The sequence below is a fragment of the Pristiophorus japonicus genome, chromosome 12 (assembly GCF_044704955.1).
Source record: "Pristiophorus japonicus isolate sPriJap1 chromosome 12, sPriJap1.hap1, whole genome shotgun sequence".
NCBI lineage: Eukaryota > Metazoa > Chordata > Chondrichthyes > Pristiophoridae > Pristiophorus > Pristiophorus japonicus.
In genome coordinates, this window is record NC_091988.1 from 47307461 (window position 1) to 47329820 (window position 22360).

General features: G+C 43.0%; 1 protein-coding gene across 3 annotated transcripts in view; it reads right to left on the reverse strand.

The window, feature by feature from the left end:
* LOC139277225 (POC1 centriolar protein homolog A-like) overlaps positions 1-22360 on the reverse strand; it is a 238359-nt gene that overhangs the window by 136258 nt on the left and 79741 nt on the right. For all 3 annotated transcript variants that reach the window (XM_070895387.1, XM_070895386.1, XM_070895385.1), the window contains one exon: positions 9112-9180. In XM_070895387.1, coding sequence (XP_070751488.1) covers positions 9112-9180 — 69 coding nt within the window. The remainder of the gene's footprint in view (positions 1-9111; positions 9181-22360) is intronic.

Below are 22360 nucleotides of genomic sequence, written 5' to 3' on the forward strand. Positions count from 1 at the left end.
AGATCCAAGGAAGAGGCATATAAATTGGCCAGAAAAAGCAGCAAACCTGAGGACTGGCAGAAATTTAGAATTCAGCAGAGGACGACAAAGGGTTTAATTAGGAGGGGAAAAATAGAGTACGAGAGGAAGCTTGCCGGGAACATAAAAACTGACTTCACATATCGATAGAAGCTTTTGCAGAGAAAAAGATTAGACTTGCAGTTAGACTCAGGTGAATTTATAATGGGGAACAAAGAAATGGCAGACCAATTGAACAAATACTTTGGTTCTGTCTTCACGAAAGAAGACACAAATAACCTTCCGGATGTACTAGGGGACCGAGGGTCTAGTGAGAAGGATGAACTGAAGGATATCCTTATTAGGCGGGAAATTGTGTTGGAGAAATTGATGGGATTGAAGGCCGATAAATCCCCGGGGCCTGATGGTCTGCATTCCAGAGTACTTAAGGAAGTAGCCCTAGAAATAGCGGATGCATTGGTGATCATTTTCCAACAGTCTATCGACTCTGGATCAGTTCCTATGGACTGGAGGGTAGCTAATGTAACACCACTTATTCAAAAATGAGGGAGAGAGAAGGCGGGTAATTATAGACCGGTTAGCCTGACATCGGTGGTGGGGAAAATGTTGGAATCAATCATTAAGGATGAAATAGCAGCGCATTTGGAGAGCAGTGATAGGATTGGTCCAAGTCAGCATGGATTTATGAAAGGGAAATCATGCTTGACAAATCTTCTGGAATCTTTTGAGGATGTAACTCAGAGTGGACAAGGGAGATCCAGTGGATGTGGTGTACTTGGACTTTCAAAAGGCTTTTGACAAGGTCCCACACAGGAGATTGGCGTGCAAAATCAAAGCACATGACATGGATAGAGAACTGGTTGGCAGACAGGAAGCAGAGAGTCGGGATTAACGGGTTCTTTTCAGAATAGAAACATAGAAACATAGAAAAAGGTGCAGGAGTAGGCCATCCGGCCCTTCGAGCCTGCACCACCATTCAATAAGATCATGGCTGATCATTCCTTCAGTACCCCTTTCCTGCTTTCTCTCCATACCCCTTGATCCATTTAGCCGCAAGGGTCATATCTAACTCCCTGTTGAATATATCCAATGAATTGGCATCAACAATTCTCTGCAGTATAGAATTCCATAGGTTAACAACTCTCTCAGTGAAGAAGTTTATCCTCATCTCAGTCCTAAATGACTTACCCCTTATCCTAAGACTATGTCCCCTGGTCCTGGACTTCCCCAACATCGGAAACATCCTTCCTGCATCTACCCTGTCCCGTCCCGTCAGAATTTTATATGTTTCTATGAGAGCCCCTCTCATCCTTCGAAACTCCAGTGAATACAGGCCCAGTTGATCCAGTCTCTCCTCATATGTCAGTCCTTCCATCCCAGGAATCAGTCTGGTGAACCTTCGCTGCACTCCCTCAATAGCAAAAACGTCCTTCCTCAGATTAGGAGACCAAAACTGAACACAATAGACCAGGTGGGGCCTCACCAAGGCCCTGTACAACTGCAGTAAGAATGGCAGGCAGTGACTAGTGGAGTGCCACAGGGCTCAGTACTGGGACCCCAGCTCTTTACAATATACATTAATGATTTGGATGAAGGAATTGAGCGTAATATCTCCAAGTTTGCAGATGACACTAAACTGGGTGGCAGTGCGAGCTGTGAGAAGGATGCTAAGAGGCTGCAGGATGACTTGGACAGGTTAGGTGAGTGGGCAAATGCATGGCAGATGCAGTATAATGTGGATAAATGTGAGATTATCCACTTTGGTGGCAAAAACACAAAGGCAGAATATTATCTGAATGGCGGCAGATTAGGAAAAAGGAAGGTGCAATGGGACCTGAGTGTCATGGTTCATCAGTCATTGAAAGTTGGCATGCAGGTACAGCAGGCGGTGAAGGCGGCAAATGGCATGTTGGCCTTCATAGCTAGGGGATTTGAGTATCGGAGCAGGGAGGTCTTACTGCAATTGTACAGGGCCTTGGTGAGGCCTCACCTGGAATATTGTGTTCAATTTTGGTCTCCTAATCTGAGGAAGAACGTTCTTGCTATTGAGGAAGTGCAGCGAAGGTTCACCAGACTGATTCCAGGGATGGCTGGACTGACATACGAGGAGAGAGTGGATCAACTGGGACTTTATACACTGCAGTTTAGAAGGATGAGAGGGGATCTCATAGAAACGTATAAGATTCTGACGGGACGGGACAGGTTAGATGCGGGAAGAATGTTCCCGATGTTGGGGAAGTCCAGAACCAGGGTACACAGTCTTAGGATACGGGGTAGGCCATTTAGGACTGAGATGAGGAGAAACTTCTTCACTCAGAGTTGTTAACATGTGGAATTCCCTACCGTAGAGTGTTGTTGATGCCAGTTCATTGGATATATTCAAGAGGGAGTTAGATATGGCCCTCAAGGGGTATGGAGAGAAAGCAGGAAAGGGGTACTGAGGTGAATGATCAGCCATGATCTTATTGAATGGTGGTGCAGGTTCGAAGGGTTGAATAGCCTACTCCTGCACCTATTTTCTATGTTTTTTTTTAAAATGGTAACACTCTTTCCTTTGAACGAGAGATCGTGGGCACAAGTCCCTCTACAGGGACACTGAGCAATAACCTTGCCTGTTCCTCGCCTGAGGGAGTGCTGAAGTGAAGTGTCGTCTTTCAAATGAGATGTTAAACCAAGGCCCCATATACCATCTCAGGTGGATATAAAAGTTCTCAGGACACTATTCAAAGAAGAGCAGGAAAGTTCACCCAGTGTTCTAGCCAATATTGTCACTGAAACAACTCCGCTAAAACAGATTGTCTAGTGATTGAATTTTATATTGCCATTTGTGGAACCTGGTGTACAAAATGGCTGCCGCATTTACCTACATTACAACGGTGACTAAACTTCAAAAGTACTTCATTGGCAGAGAAGTGCGTGCTTTGGGACATCTTGAGGCCATGGAAATCACTATACAAATCTAAGTTCTTTTCATCTTTGATTTTTCTTCTTTCTTGGTCCCATTAGTCTCCTCTGACTTCTTGCAATGCTCTAACTTTCCCCTCTCCCCTACATCCAGCCTCTAACCCTGCTCTATCTACCACCGACGGCCGCTTCTAGCCTCCTGCATTACAGTCCTTTCCAGTACTGGTCCAATTATTCACCGCCTTCAAACCCTATTTAAGCTAAAGCCATAATACTGACCAGTGCCCAAATAATTTTGCTAATGTCTTGCGACAGCAAATAAATCACAATATTAGAGAGTTAAAATTCCACATTACACAACACTTAAAATGCAGAAGTTTACCATTCTTAATAAGGCTATATAATTTTTAACTGACACAATGTATGTTGTGTTCAGCTGCTATACAGAAAATTCTTTAAGGATGAGATTCTTAGGCCTATGCTAACCTGCTTACTTAAATGCTGCCGCTTGTTCATATTGGCCAGTATATATGTAGTAAAAACAATGTGGTAATTTCCTAGGAATGTGTGAATTACAGCTATGGCTGAAAGAACATTATAAGTAACTCATTTCATGAAACAAATTGATTCTGGACCAAAAAATAATTGGTAGTAATAAGTCAAACATTCCAGTGTACATTTCCATAAGCTCAATGTATTTTGATAATAGTGCTGTTCTAAACTTTCCTAAAAACAGTAATTTACCATCTTTTTCACAATGACATTTAAAAGAATTCCTGAGAGAGAGAGAGAGAGAGAGAGAGAGAGATGTGTAATTTGTGAGCAGGTGAGTCTTTACGGTTTGGAATATATCTAAGTGGAGGTGTTTAAAAAAAGTTTTATGCATTTTAAAGAAAAATTAACCAATAGAATTATGTTACAATGTTCAAATGGAGACTTGCCAATAGTTCACTGGATCTATGAACAACAAGGTTTGAGAATGAACTACATGGACCAAGAAAATCTCTGGTTCGATAGCTGGCCTATATGGAATTATCAAACAACAGTAAGGTACAACTCATTACCCTCAGGCGAGTGAATAGAAGTGGAGGTGAATGATTCTGCTCAAAGACTGCGATCCAGTGCTTCGGAGCGGGTCAAAGAATGAGCATGGTGGTTAAAAAAAAAAAATAGGGAGACTGTGAGCCTGTTGAAGCATATAAAAACACACGTTTCCATTTCTGGACTCTTCTAACACCTCTCTTGTACTCCTTTGAGGTAGAGTGGTTAAAGGATAGAGGTGGGGATGAGCTCACCTACCATTTGAACAAACGTGTTCTTGCATCCTGTTCAGAATTGCAAGACAATTATTAGATTAATCACTCAAGATATGAGAGCAATATACAAGTCTTGGAAAGTCCTTTGTCTGTGCAGAGTCATTGTTTAGGGGAAAATAAATGTTTGATACAATAGAGAAAACGGAGTTTCTTGGAGGCAGCTTTAGCAATGAAGCAATATGGATTTAATTATGATCAGAATAAATCGTGAGGCCAAATATGTCAACAGAAGAATATATTTCTATGATTCTGAGAGATGACTAAAAATAGCCCATTTTCCAAATAAAGATACATTTCTTCAATAAATATAATCAAAATCTCTATTACATCAATCTTTAAAGATTTCTATTGCCAACGGGATCAATGCAACTCTAGGTACTCCAGCCCACAGGTCAAAATAGCAAAAATAGTTGTGATCCAAGCTGCCAAGTCAATTGAGGTGAAGTCTGTAGAAATGCAGCACATAGATCAACATTAAATGATTTGAAACTTGGTGGTGATCAAAAGATTCTACAGTGTAGTACTGCACATCAGCAATCCAGTTTATTAAAACAGACCATTACAATTAAGTCAGTCTATATATTTAATCTAATACAAGTTAGCAGCTTGATGATGCAATGTTGTGATAATGTGCTGGAGAACCCCAGAAAGAAGTAAATAGAACTCAACCAGGACGTCCCATGTTCAATCCCTGGACCCTGATGCTCGATAATCTCAGAGAAGGCAGCAATAGGACTATCTGCCCTTGATCTTGGAACGGAGTAAAAGCAACTAGAGGAAAAATTGGCTTGGGTTTCCACTCCCTAACATTATTCAGTGATCCTTGCTGGAAAGTGCAAGGCTAAATACAAGTACTTCAGGTGAGGACAGGAGTACACTTAGTTCTTAGAATCATAGAAGGTAGAGCATAAACACTGGCATGGACATGTTGGGCCGAATGACCGGTTTCTGTGTTGTAAATACTTTGTAACGTTACAATGATACACCATGGAGGCCATTTGGCCCATCATGCCTGTGCTAGCTCTTTGAAATTAGTCACACTCCCTCAACTCTTTCCCCATAGCCCAACACATTTTTCCACTTCAAGAAGTTATCCAATTCCCTTTTGAAAGTTATTATTGAATCTGCTTCCACTATCCTTTCAGGCAGTGCATTCCAGATCATAACTCGCTGAGTAATTTATTTTTCCTCATGTTCCCTCTGGTTCAATTGCCAATTAACTTCAATCTGTATCCTCTAGTTACCAACGCTTCTGACATGGAAACAGTTTCTCCTTATTTCCTCTATCAAAACCCTTCATGATTTTGAACACCTCTATCAAATCTCCCTGGAATCTTCTCTGCTCTAAGGAGAACAACCCCAGTTTCTCTAGTCTCTCCACTGAAGTCTTTCATCCCTGGTACCATTGTAGTAAATCTCCTCTGCACCCTCTCCAAGGCCTTCACATCCTTCCTAAAGTATAGTGCCCAGAATTGGCCACTGTATTCCAGCTGGGGATTAGCAGTGTTTTATAAAGGTTCAGCATAACTTCCTTGCTTTTTCACTCTATGCCTCTATTTATAATGCGAAGGATCGCATATTCCTTTTTAACAGCCTTCTCAACTTGTCCTGCCACCTTCAAAGACTTGTGTACATACACCTCCAAGATTCTCTGTTCCTGCACCCCTTTTAAAATTGTACCATTTAGTTTATATTGTCTCTCCTCATTCTTCCTACCAAAAGGAATCACTTCACACTTCTCTGCCGTGCGTCTGTCCATTTTACCAATCTGTCTATGTCCTCGTGAAGTCTGTTACTATCCTCCTCACTGTTCAATACATTTCAGAATTTAGCGTCATCTGCAAACGATAAAATTATGCCCTGGTGGTGAGCTGCATTCTTGAACCGCTGCAGTCCGTGTGGTGAAGGTACTCCCACAGTGCAATGGATAGGGAGTTCCAAGATTTCGACCTACCGACGATGAAGAAACAGCGATGTATTTCCAAGTCAGAGTAGTGTGCGACTTGGAAGGGAACCTGCAGTTGGGGATGTTCCCATGCGCCTGCTGCCCTTGACCTTATGGGGTAGAGGTCATGCTTTTGGAGGTGCAGTTGAAGGAGCCTTGGCAAGTTGCTGCAGTGCAGCTAGTAGATGGTACACATTGCAGACATGGTGCACCAGTGGTGGAGAGGTTGCCAATGAATCAAGCTGCTTTGTCCTGGATGGTGTCAAGCTTGGAGTGTTGTTGGAGCTGCACTCATCCAGGCAGGTGGAGCGTATTCCATCATATTCCTGACTTGTGCCTTGTAGATGGTGGAAAGGCTTTGAGGAGTCATGAGTTGAGTCACTCGCCACAGAATACCCAGCTTCTGACCTGCTCTTGTTACAGTATTTATAACAAAAAGAGCACTGGTCCCAACACCAGTCCCCTAGGGGGCACCACTGCATACGTCCCTCCAGCCTGAAAATCAACCGTTCATCACGACTTTCCCTAAGACAATTTTGTATCCACGCAGCCTTTAATCCCACACGCTCCAATTTTGCTACCAAGTATATTTTGTGGTACTTTATCAAATGCCTTTTGAAAATTAATATACACATCAACCGCACAGCCCTCATCAACCTTCTCTGTTCAAAGAACTCAAGTTAGTCAAACATGATTGGCCTTTAACAAATCCACGCTGGCTTTTATTTATTACCCCATATTTTTCCAAGTGCAAATTAATTTTGTCTCTAAAAGTTTCCCCACTTAGGCTGACTGGCCTGTAGTTGGTGCGTTTATCTCTCTCTTTTTTTTGAACAGGGTGTAACATTTGCAATCGCCCAGTCCTCTGGCACAACTCCCAAATCTAAGGAGGATTGGAAGATTGTGACCAGAGCCTCTGTAATTTCCACTCTTACTTCCCTCAGCAACCTAGGATGCATCCCATCCAGACCGGATGACTTTTCTACTTTGAGCTCTGCCAGCCTTTTAAGTACCTCCCTATTGCCTATTTTTATCCTATCCAATTTCTCTACTATCTCCTCCTTCACTGTGACACTGGCAGCATCCTCTTCTTTAGTAAAGACAAATGCAAAGTATTCATTTAGTACCTCAGCCATGCCCTTTGGCTCCACAATATTATCTCCTTCTAGCCCTTAATTGGCCCCACCCTTCCTTCAACGACCCTTTTACTATTTATGTTTATAAAAGATTTCTGGGTTCCTTTTTAATTTACCTACTAATCTATTCTCGTATAGTTCTTACATCATCTCCTACCCCGCCCTCGTCAAATAGATTGCCAAAACTCAATGCTTGGACTCAAAGAATAGCCACAGAGAGGGGAGAGGAATACTGGACAACCAGCACTCATGACATTGTCATTCCACACAAAGAACATAAGAACACAAGAATTATGAGCAGGAATAGGCCATTTGGCCCCTCGAGCCTGCTCAGTCATTCAATATCATGGCTGATCTGATCATGGACTCAGCTCCACTTCCCTGCCCACTCCCCATAACCCTTTATTCCCTTATCACTCAAACATCTATCTCCGCCTTAAATATATTCAATGACCCAGCCTCCACAGCTCTCTGGGGCAGAGAATTCCATAGATTTACAACCCTCAGAGAAGAAATTCCTTCTCATCTCAGTTTTAAATGGGCGGCCCCTTATTCTGAGACTATGTCCCCTAGTTTTAGTTTCCCCTATGTGTGAAAATATCCTCTCTGCATCCACCTTGTCGAACCCCCTCATTATCTTATATGTTTCAATAAGATCACCTCTCATTCTTCTGAACTCCAATGTGTATCGGCCCAACCTACTCAACCCATCTTCATAAGTCAACCCTCTCATCTCCGGATGACGAGTGTAGAAATTCCTCCTTATCTCAGTCTTAAATGGCCGACCCCGTATCCAGAGACTATGCCCCCTAGTTCTAGACTCTCCAGCCAAGGGAAGCAACCTCACAGCATCTACCCTGCCAATCCTCCTCAGAATCTTATATGTTTCAATGAGATCACCTCTCATTCTTCTAAATTCCAGAGAGTATAGGCCCAATCTACTCCTCATAGGACAATCCTCTCATCCCAGGGATCAATTTAGTGAACCTTTGTTGCACCGCCTCTAAAGCATGCATGTCCTTTCTCAGATAATGAAACCAAAACTGTGCATAGTACTCCAGGTGTGCTCTCACCAAAGCCCTGTACAATTGCAGCAAGACTTTTACTCTTGTACGCCAACCCCCTTGCAATAAAGGCCAACATGCAATTTGCCTTCCTAATTGCTTACTGTACCTGCATGCTAAACTTTGTGTTTCCTGTATGAGGACACCTAAATCTCTCCCAACACTAACATTTAATAGTTTTCACCATTTAAAAAATATTTTGTTCTTCTATTCTTCCTACCAAAGTGAATAACCTCACATTATACACCATCAGCCACCTTATTGTCCACTCACTTAATCTGCCTACATCCCTTTGCAGGCTCTTTGTGTCTTCCCCGCAGCTTACTTTCCCACCTAGCTTTGTATCATCCGCAAACTTAGATAGCCGTGCCTTTAGGAGAAAAGAAAATGAGGGGAAGGATAGGTGGAGGAAATAGGTACAGGAAAAGTGACTGCCATGTTGAATTCAAAAACAATTGCCCTAGTGGTAAGCTTATTGCATTGTTAGATGCAAATCCATTGTAAACACTAACCTGACATAAGAATAATGTAAAAAAAATCTCTAGCTTTTGGAAAAGAATAAATTACAACTGCAACTAAAATCTTATTAATAAAGCACAGCAGTCCTGATAATCCTTTAACAGTTTAAAGCAAAACTACATCTTAATAAAAGAAAAGGTTATTAGTACATTTTAAATGACTGTATCTTTGTGGTTGAGATACTAAGAAGAGATGCAATAGACACCCACCTGTTCATCTGAGCCACCTGAAGCAAAGAAGTCCCCAGCACTGGAAAAAACTACACAAGTAGCCGGACCCTTTAAACAGAAAACAAGGAATTGAAAATAATTATTTTTAATCAACACTGCATTAAAGAAAATATCCAAAGGACAGAGTAAATCTGAGGGCCCTATAGACACCAACATGTTCAGATAGTAAACACAGAACGCTGAAAAAGCTTGCATAATGACTGACGTTCCTCTACTCTGCTCCAAAATAGGGCCTGAATAATAGTACCAAGTCATTTGCTTTTCTGCACCTGAATAATACCTCACTCAAACTTACACTATGGCTTTTCTGGATGTCCGCTGCTGACTGCGTTCAAAGAGGGTGCAGCAATGTAAATGCGTGCAATTCAGTATCAGAAAGCTTTGCACACAGATTTCTCTAATTGCACCGGGTGTCGATCAGAGACAAACTTCTTCCATAAAAATCTGGCGCTACTGCCTCATATTCTGCTGTTTGGGTGCTATCTTTCTGAAGGGACAGGCTGGTATTAATATTGAGGCAAAAAATGGCTTTCTTCCTTCAATAATTGTTCCCAAACACTGTTAATCTTTTACACAGTGACCGAGTCTAAATTCAGCGCTATGCCACCCCACCTGCCCTTTTGACAGCTGCTGACAGAATGCATCTGGCCTTATCCTGAGCCACCAACATGTGTTTCCCGACCACAAAGTAAAGATCCCTCTTCCACCCTCACATACAACTGCTCCTGAATCTTGAAGAGGACAAATAGCCTCAGTCAATCACGCACCCTCCTCCTATTACTTCACCATCATTCTTCACATCTACATTCGCTTTCTCTGCCTCGCCACCTACTGCTCAACACCATGGAAATGCTCTCTTACCAACTCCCTCCTAGACAGACAGCTGAGGTACGCGGGCTCCTGCTGCCACCCAGCAATGGCACAGCAATACAAACACATTCACGGGGGGGGCCAGCACCTTCACATAAAGATGAAGAACACCAACATGCAATTTACAGCTTCTGGCATGCATAAGTAGATATAAAACGTACCATTCATGCTCAGATGTTTGCAAGATAAAAATCCTCCTCCCATAAGCTGTCATTTTGCAAGTTTTGTTTCTGGGAGTTTCAATGCCCCTGCCCCTGAAAGATTGTTGGTGCCTTCAGGACCCAGGCAATGCCTGGTCCTCCTCTGGGTTGTTCTGCTGCACCCAGTGTGCACCTGCTTCATCATAGTGAACCTCAACAGGAAGATCAGGCACTGAAGATTGGGATAGTGGTGTGTATTTCAGGTGCACTAATTGCTCCTGATCTGAACCAGGAGAGGAAGATTGATACCACTGCATCTCTTTTTAAATGGGTCAATATTGTTTTTAACTGTTAAAACTAGTGCTTTGCATTTTCAAATTTGAAATTGTTCTAATACAACAACAACTTGCATTAATATAGTGCCTTTAATGTAAAAAACATCCCAAGGCGCTTCACAGGAGTGTTATTAAATAAAATGTGACACCAAGCTACATAAGGAGATAATAGGGCAGACTTGGTCAAACAGGGAGGTTTTAAGGAGAGGTAGAGAGGTTTAGTGGGGGAGAATTCCAGCCTAGGGCCTCAGCAGCTGAAGACACGGCCGCCAATGGAGGAGTGATTAAAATCGGGGATACACTAGAGGCCAGAAGTGGAGGGGCGCAGATATCGCGGAGGGTTGTAGGAGGTTACAGGGATAGGCAGGGGTGAAGCCATGGAGAGATTTGGAAACAAGGATGAGATATTTTTTAATCAAGTTGTTGCTTAACTGGGAGCCAATGTAGGTCAGTGAGCACAGAGGTGATGGCTGAATGGGGACTTAGTGCGAGTTAGGATAAGGGCAGCGGAGTTTTGGATGAACCTGAAGTTTATGGAAGGTGGAATATGGGAGACTTGCCAGGAGTGCGTCTTGAGGTAACAAAGGCAAGGATGAGGGTTTCAGCAGAGAATGAGCTAAGGCGGGGCGGAGCCGAGCCAGGCAATGTTACGGAGGTGGATGTAGGTGATCTTAGTGATGGCGCAGACAGAAGCTCATCTCGGGGTCAAATACAACACCAAAGGTTGCAAACAGTCTGGTTCAGCAACAGTTACAGGGAGAGGATAGAGTCGGTAGCTAGGAAACGGAATTTGTAGCAGGGACCAAAGACAATGGCTTCGGTCTTTAGTTGGAGAAAATTTCTGCTCATCCAGTAATGGATGTCAGACAAGCAGTCAGACAATTTAGAGACAGACAGTGGAGGGGTCGCGATGAAGTAGAGCTGTGTGTCGTCAGCGTGCATGTGAGTAAAATAAACTGCTGTGTCACTTACTTCAATTTATTACTACTTCTTCATAGATTTAGATTTTATTCCAGTACAATATTGGCCTGGAACAGCAAACGAACAGTTGCAAACTGACTGCAACTTCAGGATTTAACACATGCGCGTCCTAACGCAGGAATCCTGAAGTTCGGTCAGTCATCCACTGCTCGGATATTGGCTGCACTGTGCCTTCCCCCCGCCCCACCACCACCACCAACCCCAACATAACCAGTCATCAGTGAAACTGACGAAAACTTTAACTTTTTCGGGATAATATCTCTGTTAAATACCCCATTAAAAGTTAGACCTTGTTGCATTAGGTGTCATTGGGGTTTTAACAGTGTATTGACGGCTAAACAAATGCTAGGGCCCTGAAAAACTAATTTTAATTTTGTCGAGTGTCAAATTTCTCCATTTTAATGAGTCATAATTTTTAAGAAACTACTAAAAAAAAAGTTTCTTCTCAGTTTGTTCATATTTATTTCAAGTTTACCTTTTCCCCATGCAAGAGCCACAACCTTTGTTTTGCTCTCTATAATAGTTTTAAGAAGTTAGAATAAAAGAAGCTTCTTCACTTCCTGGTTCCCAGTCTGTGAGAATTCTGCATTGCAATTGGCTACTTAGACAGCTTGTTGAAGTCGCTCGTGGTAAGGATACCCCATTAGCTTACATTAATCTCAACTGAACGTCGGAAATGCCGAAATGCTCGCCAGAGATCGCAAGATCTTTGTGGGAAGCTTTCTTCAGGGCCAGCCGCGAACGCCTTTACTTCGCCACTGACCACAAATTATGAGCCAATAGGTTTGAGATTTTCTGAATTTTTTCAAGATCTCCTTTACAAATTATAGAGGCACTATTCATCAAGTACTCACACTTCAAAAATTAAACTGTAAGACAGAATTACTATATTCAAACAATGGGTAGCAAATTCCGTAGCATGTACATAAAACATTGTAAATGCCTTTGTTAGGGCTACCCTGATTACATTAGGTCATCAATTACTAGCCCAGTATAATATTTGAACTGCTCTTAGAACTTAATTGTGGATGAAGATTGAATTAAATGCATGTGTCATGGCGAATCTATCACAGGCACAACTGTGAGTATGGGGCCGAATTTGGTCAAGGTCTCCGCCCGCCCAAGTGCCGGCGATGGCCACTGATGCACCGGACGGTACTTTTGGCAGGGTTCTCAGCGCCGAGGTCACTTGAAGATCGACGGGCGGCAAATGAACAACGTACGCTGTCAATCTGGGCGGCAGCGGGCGGAGGTCTCATTCTCAGCGACAGAGGCGCTTGCCACCGAGGATGGAGTCTGGCCCACGGAGGGTCAAACAGCTGAAAATAAAAAATCATCAGGAAAAAAAAACTATCAGAAGACCGTCAGGGGACCCCATCCAGGTAAGTCGCTGTAAAAAAATATTTTTTTTTTCCCAGGATCTTCAGGCTTACCGTCGGGGACAAACCAGCCTCCAGCCAGCAGTCCACCCCCGTTCTGGTGCCAACTCCCGCCCGCATGAATATAGGAGCTCGGCGGGCGGGAGGTCAGTTGCACTACTCGGCCGTCCGCTGACGTAGGTGGGTGGTTCCGGCGGCTCTCCCCTTACATAAGAACATAAGAATTAGGAACAGGACTAGGCCATTTAGCCCCTCGAGCCTGCTCCGCCATTCAACAAGATCATGGCTGATCTGGCCGTGGATTCAGCTCCACTTACCCGCTCGCTCCCCATAATCCTTAATTCCCTTATTGGTTAAAAATCTATCTATCTGTGATTTGAATACATTCAATGAGCTAACCTCAACTGCTTCCTTGGGCAGAGAATTCCACAGATTCACAACCCTCTGGGAGAAGAAATTCCTTCTCAACTCGGTTTTAAATTGGCTCCCCCATATTTTGAGGCTGTGCCCCCTAGTTCTAGTCTCCCTGACCGGTGGAAACAACCTCTCTGCCTCGATCTTGTCTATCCCTTTCATTATTTTAAATGTTTCTATAAAATCACCCCTCATCCTTCTGAACTCCAACGAGTAAAGACCCAGTCTACTCAATCTATCATCATAAGGTAACCCCCTCATCTCCGGAATCAGCCTAGTGAATCGTCTCTGTAACTCCAAAGCTAGTATATCCTTCCTTAAGTAAGGTGACCAAAACTGCACGCAGTACTCCAGGTGCGACCTCACCAATACCCTATACAGTTGCAGCAGTACCTCCCTGCTTTTGTACTCCATCCCTCTCGCAATGAAGACCAACATTCCATTCGCCTTCCTGATTACCTGCTGCACCTGCAAACTAACTTTTTGGGCTCCATGCACAAGGACCCCCAGGTCCCTCTGCACCGCAGCACCGCCCACGTCAAAAGTGGCACTGGGAGGATCTTGCAGAGGAATGTCAGTGGCAGCATGTTGATCAATTTCGGCCCCTATGTGTCCTAGTTATTGATGCAACGGACCTACAATGTGAATCTTCATTCACAAAATTGACTCCTTCCGTATCTAGCGCTGAAAATGTTGTAACTGTCAAGATTAGCTACAAAACTACAAATAAACTTTAAAAGAACTCTACATTTTCAATAGAAACATACAAAAAAATCTGCACACTTTTTGCAAAAGTAACTTTCTCACATACTGAACAACTTGCACTGTTGACGGCTGCAAAAAATAATCTAATACGGGAGCAGTTAATAATACAGTAAATATAGATAACACGGGGACCAACTGAACTCTCTTAACCTGAAAGTCGGCTTCCTCATTTTCTCAGTTGCACAGCTTAACTTGCTTGCCTGAAGTCGAACTGAAATAACTGCAAGTCTTATTAAAATGGGCACAAAGGGGATAATTTTCTGAGTTTATGCTACTGACAACACACATCAAGAAACGTGGTCATGCTGCCAACAATTCTTCATCCATTAAAATTAATGGATGTAAATTTTAATGGATGTAGAACCATAGAGACACACCTGCAATTCCCAATATGTGCAGCTGGCAAGCAAAGCTCTCCACTCGCAAAAAAACGAAAAGTCAACCTTAAGCATTTTATTGATCATCCTGCTGGCAAAAATCAGAACTGTACCAAGTTATAAAAGTCATCATCATAGGCAGTCCCTCGGAATTGAGGAGGACTTGCTTCCACTTTTAACATGAGTTCTTAAGTGGCTGTGCAGTCCAATACGACATGGTCTCAGGTGGGACAGATGGTTGTTGAGGGAAGGGGTGGGTGGGATTGGTTTGCCGCATACTCTTTCCGCTGCCTGCACTTGATTTCTGCATGCTCTCGGCGACGAGACTCGAGGTACCCAGCATCCTCCCGGATGCACTTTCTCCACTTAGTGCGGTCTTTGGCCAGGGACTCCCAGGTGTCAGTGGGGTTGTTGCACTTTATCAGGGAGGCTTTGAGGGTGTCCTTGTAATGTTTCCGCTGTCCACCTTTGGCTCGTTTGCCGTGAAGGAGTTCAGAGTAGAGCGCTTGCTTTGGGAGTCTCGTGTCTGGCATTCGGACTATGTGGCCTACCCAGCGGAGCTGATCAAGTGTGGTCAGTGCTTCAATGCTGGGGATGTTGGCCTGGTAGAGGGCGCCAACGTTGGTACGTCTGTCCTCCCAGGGGATTTGTAGGATCTTGCGGAGACATTGTTGGTGGTATTTCTCCAGCGACTTGAGATGTCTACTGTACATGGTCAATGTTTCTGAGCCATACAGGAGGGCGGGTATTACTGCAGCCCTGTAGACCATGTGCTTGGTGGCAGTTTTGAGGGCCTGGTCTTCAAACATTCTTTTCCTCAGGCGAGCGAAGGCTGCACTGGCGCACTGGAGGCGGTGTTGGATCTCGTCGTCGATGTCTGCTCTTGTTGATAGCAAGCTCCCGAGATATGGGAAGTGGTCCACGTTGTCCAGGGTCACGCCTTGGATCTTGATGACAGGGGGACAGTGCTGTGCGGTGAGGGCAGGCTGGTGGAGGACCTTCGTCTTACTGATGTTTAGCGTAAGGCCCATGCTTTTGTACGCCTCAGTAAATACGTTGACTATAAGTTATAATAGAGTATAACATCAGTTCACAGTTATATTATTTTTCATTGATCAATTAAACATGTTTTTATTCTACTTGTTTTGATACATTAATTAAATCGATCTGTTAAGCTTTACAACAGTTTCAAATTCTTCCGCGATCATCCAAGAAAACAAAAATAACACCAGGCTTCTCTTCTCTACCACTAACTGCCTTCTCAAACCACCTTCCCCTGCTTCCAACAATAAATGCGAGGAGCTCATGGACTTTTTTGTTAAAAAGATAAGAGAATATCCATTCAACTACCTCTGCTACTTCCTTCCCTTCCCCTCGGAAGGACTTTACTTCCTCTCTGTTTTCCCCCTGTCCTAACCATAAAGTAGCATCATTCTCTTACTTCTCTCCCATCTCCCCTCTTGCCCTTTCAACGTTAATCTTGTCTATGTCCCTCTTGCTCTCTCAACCCTATTTCTACTAAATTGCTGATGACCCAACTGTCCCTCCTTGCTCCCATGTAAGTGGATATTGTTAACTGTTCTCTCTCCTCACATACTGTCCCCCTCTCCTTCAAATCTACCATCATCACTTCTCTCCTCAAAAAAAAAACAATCCTTGACCCCTCCATCCTTGCAAATTATTGCCCATCTTGAGCCTTCCTTTCCTCTCCTCTCCAAAGTGCCTGAACGCATTGTCGCCTCCCAAATCTGAGCCTAGCTTTCCCAGAACTTCTTGTTGAATCTCCAATCAGGCTTCCATTCCCACCATCGTACCGAACGGGTCTTACCAAAGTCACAAATGGCATCCAAATTGACTGCGACAAAGGTAAACTATCCCCCTTCTCGTCCTGTCTGCAGCCATTGACACAGTTGACCACAAAATTTTGCTCCGACGCCTGTCCACTGTCGTCAAGCTGGATGGGATTGCACTCACCTGGCTCCATTCCTATCTTTCCAGCCTTAGCCATAGACTCACCTGCAATGGTTTCTCTTCCCACTCCTGCACGTCACCTCTGGTGTCCTCCAAGGATCTATCCTTGGCCCCCTCAGATTTCTCATCTACATGTTGATGTTCAGTGACATTATCCGGTGACACAGCATGAGTTTTCACATGTATGCTGATAATACCCAGCTCTACCTCTCCTCCACCTCTCTTGACCAAATCCCTGTCTCTATGCTGTGAGATTGCTTGTCTGATGTCCAGAAACTTCCTCCAGAAAATATTGGGAAGATTGAGGCTATTGTCTTTGTTTCACAGCACAAACTCAGTTCCCTTGCCTTCAATCCCTCTCCCTGGCAACTATCTGAGGTCGATTAAGTCTGTTCGCAATCTTGGTGTCATATTTAATCATGAATTGAGCTTCCTAATTCATATCTGTTCCATCATGGGCTCAAAGGGCCAAATGGCTTCCTTCTGTGCTGTAACTATTCTATGATTCTACCACTAAGACCGTCCATTTCCATCTTCGGAACATCGCCAGTCACCAGCCTTGCTTTAACTCATCTGCTGCTGAAACCTTCAACCATGCCTTTATTACCTCAAGACTTGATTAGTCCAATGCATTTCTGGCCGGTCTTCCTAGTTCTACCCTCCATAAATTGAGGTCTTCCAAAAACTCTGCTGCCCATGTCCTTCTTCGGCAGCACCTCCCAAACCCACGACCTCTACCACCTAGAAGGACAAGGGCAGCAGGCGAATAGGAACATCACCTGCAAGTTCCCTTCCAAGTTACACACGATCCTAACTTGGAAATATATCGCGTTCCTTCATCGTCGCTGGGTTAAAATCCTGGAACTCCCTCCCCAACAGCACTGTGGGAGTACCTTCACCACACGGACTGCAGCGGTTCAAGAAGGCTGCTCACCACCACCTTCTCAAGGGCAATTAGGGTTGGACAATCGCCTTGCCAACGATGCCCACATCCCAGGAACGAATAAAAAAAAAACTTGCACCAAGTCCCGCTCACCCATTTCCCCTGCACTCGCTGACCTATACTGCCAAATCCCTCCATGGCCTTGTCCTTCCAACCCGATAATCCCTCTAGACCTCTGCGCTCCTCCTATTCTGGCCTTTTCAACATTCCCAATTTTAATTGCTTTACCACTGATGGCTGTGCCTTCAACAGCCTAGATCCTAAAGCTCTGGAATTCCCTCCCTAAATCTCTCTGCCTCTCCACTTCCCTTTCCTCCTTTAAGACGCTCCTTAAAACCTACCTCTTTGACCAAGCTTTTGATCATCTGGCCTAACATCTCCTTATATGGCTCGGTATCGAATTTTGCTTTTTTTTTGATAACACTTCTGTGAAGCGTCTTGGGACGTTTTATTATGTTAAAGGTGTTATATAAATAGAAGTTGTTGTTGTTACTAATTGCAGTTTTTCACTGAAGATTTTCTCCAAATGTGCTGCCATGTAAAATGTTTTGAAAATATTTGAAACATGATAGCGCGTGACGTGAGAAGTGACACATGAATCAAGCAATTATAATACTTGCCTGGCAACTATGTGTTCACTGAAAAGGTACTCCATGTGGAGGGTAAAGAGAAAAGACAAGAATATAAATCTATAAAATTTAATAATTTCCAAATTTAAAGTGCACATTAAAACTGTCTATGGTTGTGATCAGTAATTTCATTTCTGACAAGTAGGATTTTTTTAAAAAGAATGCACACACCAAAATAACTGCTGCCAGTGCAGCATGTAGTTAGAGAATGAATACAAAAGAAACAGAATGTCCCACCATGTGAACCAACAGAATAAATAGACTTTCTCACCGATGACTCAGTACTAAGAATTGTTTCACTCATCCAGAAAAACTCTCTTGCCCCAATGCACTCAGAAGTTATGGATCTTTCATACTTCTAACAGAACTTTCACAATTCACTAATATGAATATCCTCAATGTATACAGTACACTAAACATTATGCTAATACAAGTCACTGAGTAATTACTGAAATAAAACAAAGTATAAAACAAAGCTTGAAGCAGAAGTAAAAGTGATCAAGTGTTCAACAGACAAAACTTTTAAGCTTTCTCTCATTGAATTAACCCATCATCACCTTCATTCAAACAAGTGCTTATATGGAAAAGCAGCTGTAAAATGTCATCAGCCTGAAACTGAAAATATCTTACTTAACACCAACCTTGGAAAGGAAGGACTATCGAAGTTATAATTATATACAGAAATGTAAACTTGGCCCCGCTCCCTGGGTAAACTAACACTGATCAGCTGGTATCTCACATACCAGGCGCCTGAAACAGAGGTCTTATTGCGTCAAAGCATATTTCTGGAATACTATCACTTCCCCTTCTAATCTATCACTTCCTCAGTTCCCTCCCAGAATACTCGTGAGCTGCCAGACAAAAACATATGTCAAGTCTGGAACAGGCACATTCACCCACACAAATAAATACAGCTGGCAGATTTCTCAGAACAAGCTGTTCTATAAGCACAAGGAACACAATGAAATGCTTCACGTTTTTCACTTTTGTTGCTGAACATTGTTCTATCCGATCTGTTCTTTACTATCGCTTATTACATCAGTGGATACATAGCCAAAAAATACATAGATTCATGATTATATTAGGAACTGTTACATTAAAAAAAGTCACCACCACCATTTTATTTTGCAAATTAGAATTATCTTTAAAAAGGGTAACTAACACATCCACAAATTTTCTTTTTATTTGCCCTCATTGCCTCAGTTAATCTTCATCATCTCCCCTGTCCTTCCAATTTACAATTGCAATCTGAGCACTAAAATATTCATTTTATCAATACTTCCACTTTTTGTAAGCAAAGTTATATTCATAAGGTGATATTTCAAAAGGACCCTGAAGGAACTTCAAGGTTCAACAAAACATACAGGAAGGACATTAAAGCTATGGAGAGCGTACAACTTATATTCTCCTGGATGATATAAAAATTTAGAAACTAGAGTTATGAGGGAAGACTTGATATACTGGAACTATTTCTACTGGAGCCAAGAAGGTCAAGAGATTTAACAGAGACATTGGGCTGGAAATTCCTTTTTGGGTCATTGCGTTTTTTTGCCGCCAAAAAAAACTTCTGACTCTGCTATGATTTTGAGGCGGAAGATTCGGGGGGGAAAAAAAAAAATGGGGAAAAATCCACCCGGCGGGAAAAATTGATGTTGCATGAAGAGTCGTGGCATAGACCGCAAATTTTCTCTCCGAGGCCGATACCACTGCGAGTTGAGCCTAGGGAGGGAGGAAAACGCGCATTTTTTTCCAAAAAACAAAAAATTAAAAAAATGTTAATCACAAAACATTTACAAGACCCCTTTCTAGTGAAGCGCTGCAAAATAATTTAAAAATAAACTTTAACTTAGCTGTTTTGCAGGTTTTCATTTCTACCGCCGTTTCCAAGAGCTGCACCGACCTGTTTTTCCTCTGCGTTTTTTTTTACCCTATCTACGGGTCACCGCTGTGGCCAAACTCGGGCGAAAGAGCTTTTTTCAGTCTTGCCCGCCGGCGGTCTGCTCCCCAGCGGTATTTCAAAACTACCTTTCGGGAATTTCCAGCCGCACCGGTTTCCACCCAAAACTGCGAAATACCACCGAAAAACGCGGCAGAAGGTTGCTGAATTTCCAGCCCATTGAAAATTATCAAGTATTTTAACAGTGAATTGGAAAATACTATTTCCTCTGACTGGGGAGTTAATGTCAAGAGGTCACCAATTTCAAATTATCCCTAAGAGTGCGATGAGAGGGGTTAGAGACATGTCTTTATGCAGAGTGCTGTTGAGGCATCTTTTAAGGAAAAACTGCATAAATATTTGAAGCAAGGAATGATACGATGTTATAGGTAGAGGGCAGGGCAGTGGGACTAATTTTGGATTGCTTTAGCAAAAGAGCTAGCACAGACACAAGGATCTGAACAGCCGCCTTCTGCGCTGTAAATTTCTGTAGTTTTACTCCCACCATGATGGGACTAAAAGAATTACAAACACCAGGAGTGAGACTAACTCACTCCAGCTGTAACTGACTGCATTGGCACTAAAAAAAGTCAAAGGCAGATGATAGGCAAATAAAATTTTAAATGTTATTCCCAGCTGATGGCCAGAAACCTGGTGAGGGTGGGTAATGGATTAAATACGGTTCCCTGCGGGGAACCAGCAGATTAATGGCCAATTAAAATGTTAAATACTGTTGCCGACAGGGAACCTGTGAGCAAAGTCTGCTGGCTGCAAATACAAATTTAAACAGCGTTCCTGGCTGATGGCTGGGAACTTGCAGGCAAGTCTGCCTGACAAACAAATAAAATATTGATACAGGATATAGCGTTTTATCATTACAATGCAAACAGAAAAAGCATGATTTGAAAATCATGACACCAGAAAGTAAACTTAGTGTGTACAGAACTACATACCATTCACAACTTTTCATATATTACAGATATATAATTTTCTTTTACATACAGTGCACAACTATAAGAATTCACACTTGAAAAGTGGTTGTCACACCTCAAAAGTGTCCACCATGCAAAAAGGAAATTATGTTTGGTCAAAATAATCCTCAACTAATCACATCGATTGGTTGAAGTATTCTGTCATTGTCTAAAAGTAAATGAACCAAAAACCATTTAATTCACTGGACAGGTAAGAAAAGCTACCCATCAGCAATGAGGAAGCAGCACTAAACCAGCTAAACAAACCACCCAATTAAATCAGTAATTTCTTTCCTTAACCCAGCAATCTGAAACCAGCAATTACCAGAAAACCAATCAAAACAACAAATGTATCTTTTAAAATTTCTTTCAGCTGCTATTTTCATTCCTCCCTGGTCAGTATGTACAGTTAAAATATTTTACATCAAACATAAGTCTAGAAATTACACAAGTCTAGAAAAGAAAACCTGAAAAAAATTAATCTTCCAATATTGTGATCGACCATGCTGCCAGTATTTTGAAAGCTCAATACCCTTTATTATAGAATCAGAAATTTACAGCACGGAAGGAGACCATTTTGGCCCATCGTGTCCGCACCAGCCGACAAAGAGCTATCCAGCCAAATCCCATTTTCCAACTCTTGGTCCGTAGCCTTGTAGGTTACTGTACTTCAAGTGCACATCCAAGTACTTTTTAAATGTGGTGAGGATGTCTGCCTCTACCAGACTTTCAGGCAGTGAGTTCCAGACCCCCACCACCCTCGAGGTGAAAATAATTCCCCTCAAATCCCCTCTAAATCTCCCACCAATTACTTTAAATCTATGCCCCCTGGTTGTTGACTCCTCTGCTAAGGGAAATAGGTCCTTCCTATTCACTCTATCTAGGCCCCTCATAATTTTATACACCTCAATTAGGTTTCCCCTCAGCCTCCTCTGTTCCAAAGAAAACAAACCCAGCCTTGAAGTCAAAGCCATGGATATGAGTTCATTAGTCTGAAAAAAACCTAAACAGGCGCACCTCATCCCTCTTGTCATTTAATCACTCCTGCCTTCCAGCCTATCACAGATCTTCCCTTTTGTTTTTTTTTCAGTGTCACACTGTCAGCTGTGGCTCAGTGGATAGCACCAGCACCTATGAATCAGAAAGTTGTGGATTCAAGTCCCGCTCCAGAGACTGGAGCACAAAATTCTAGGCTGACACTCCCAGTGTATTACTGAGGGAGTGCTGCACTGTCAGATGTGCTGTCGCTCATTTAAATATTATAATGAGGCTGCGTGCCTCAGATTTTATCTCTCTTCCAACCTTAACGCTGGCCAGCCAGGTTTCCCAGGCCTCAGAAAACCCAGCAGCTAAAGGGAGGCAAGGAATGCAACAGGGAAGAAGCAAGTGCTTTTCCAGCACTGTGTGTGGACCAGGAGGAACAGGAGTGTTTCCCCCAGCCCCCCCAAGCAAACTGGTTTCTCACTCCATGCGATCGGACCCCACCACCACGATTACCGAACCCCTCGACCTCTCCC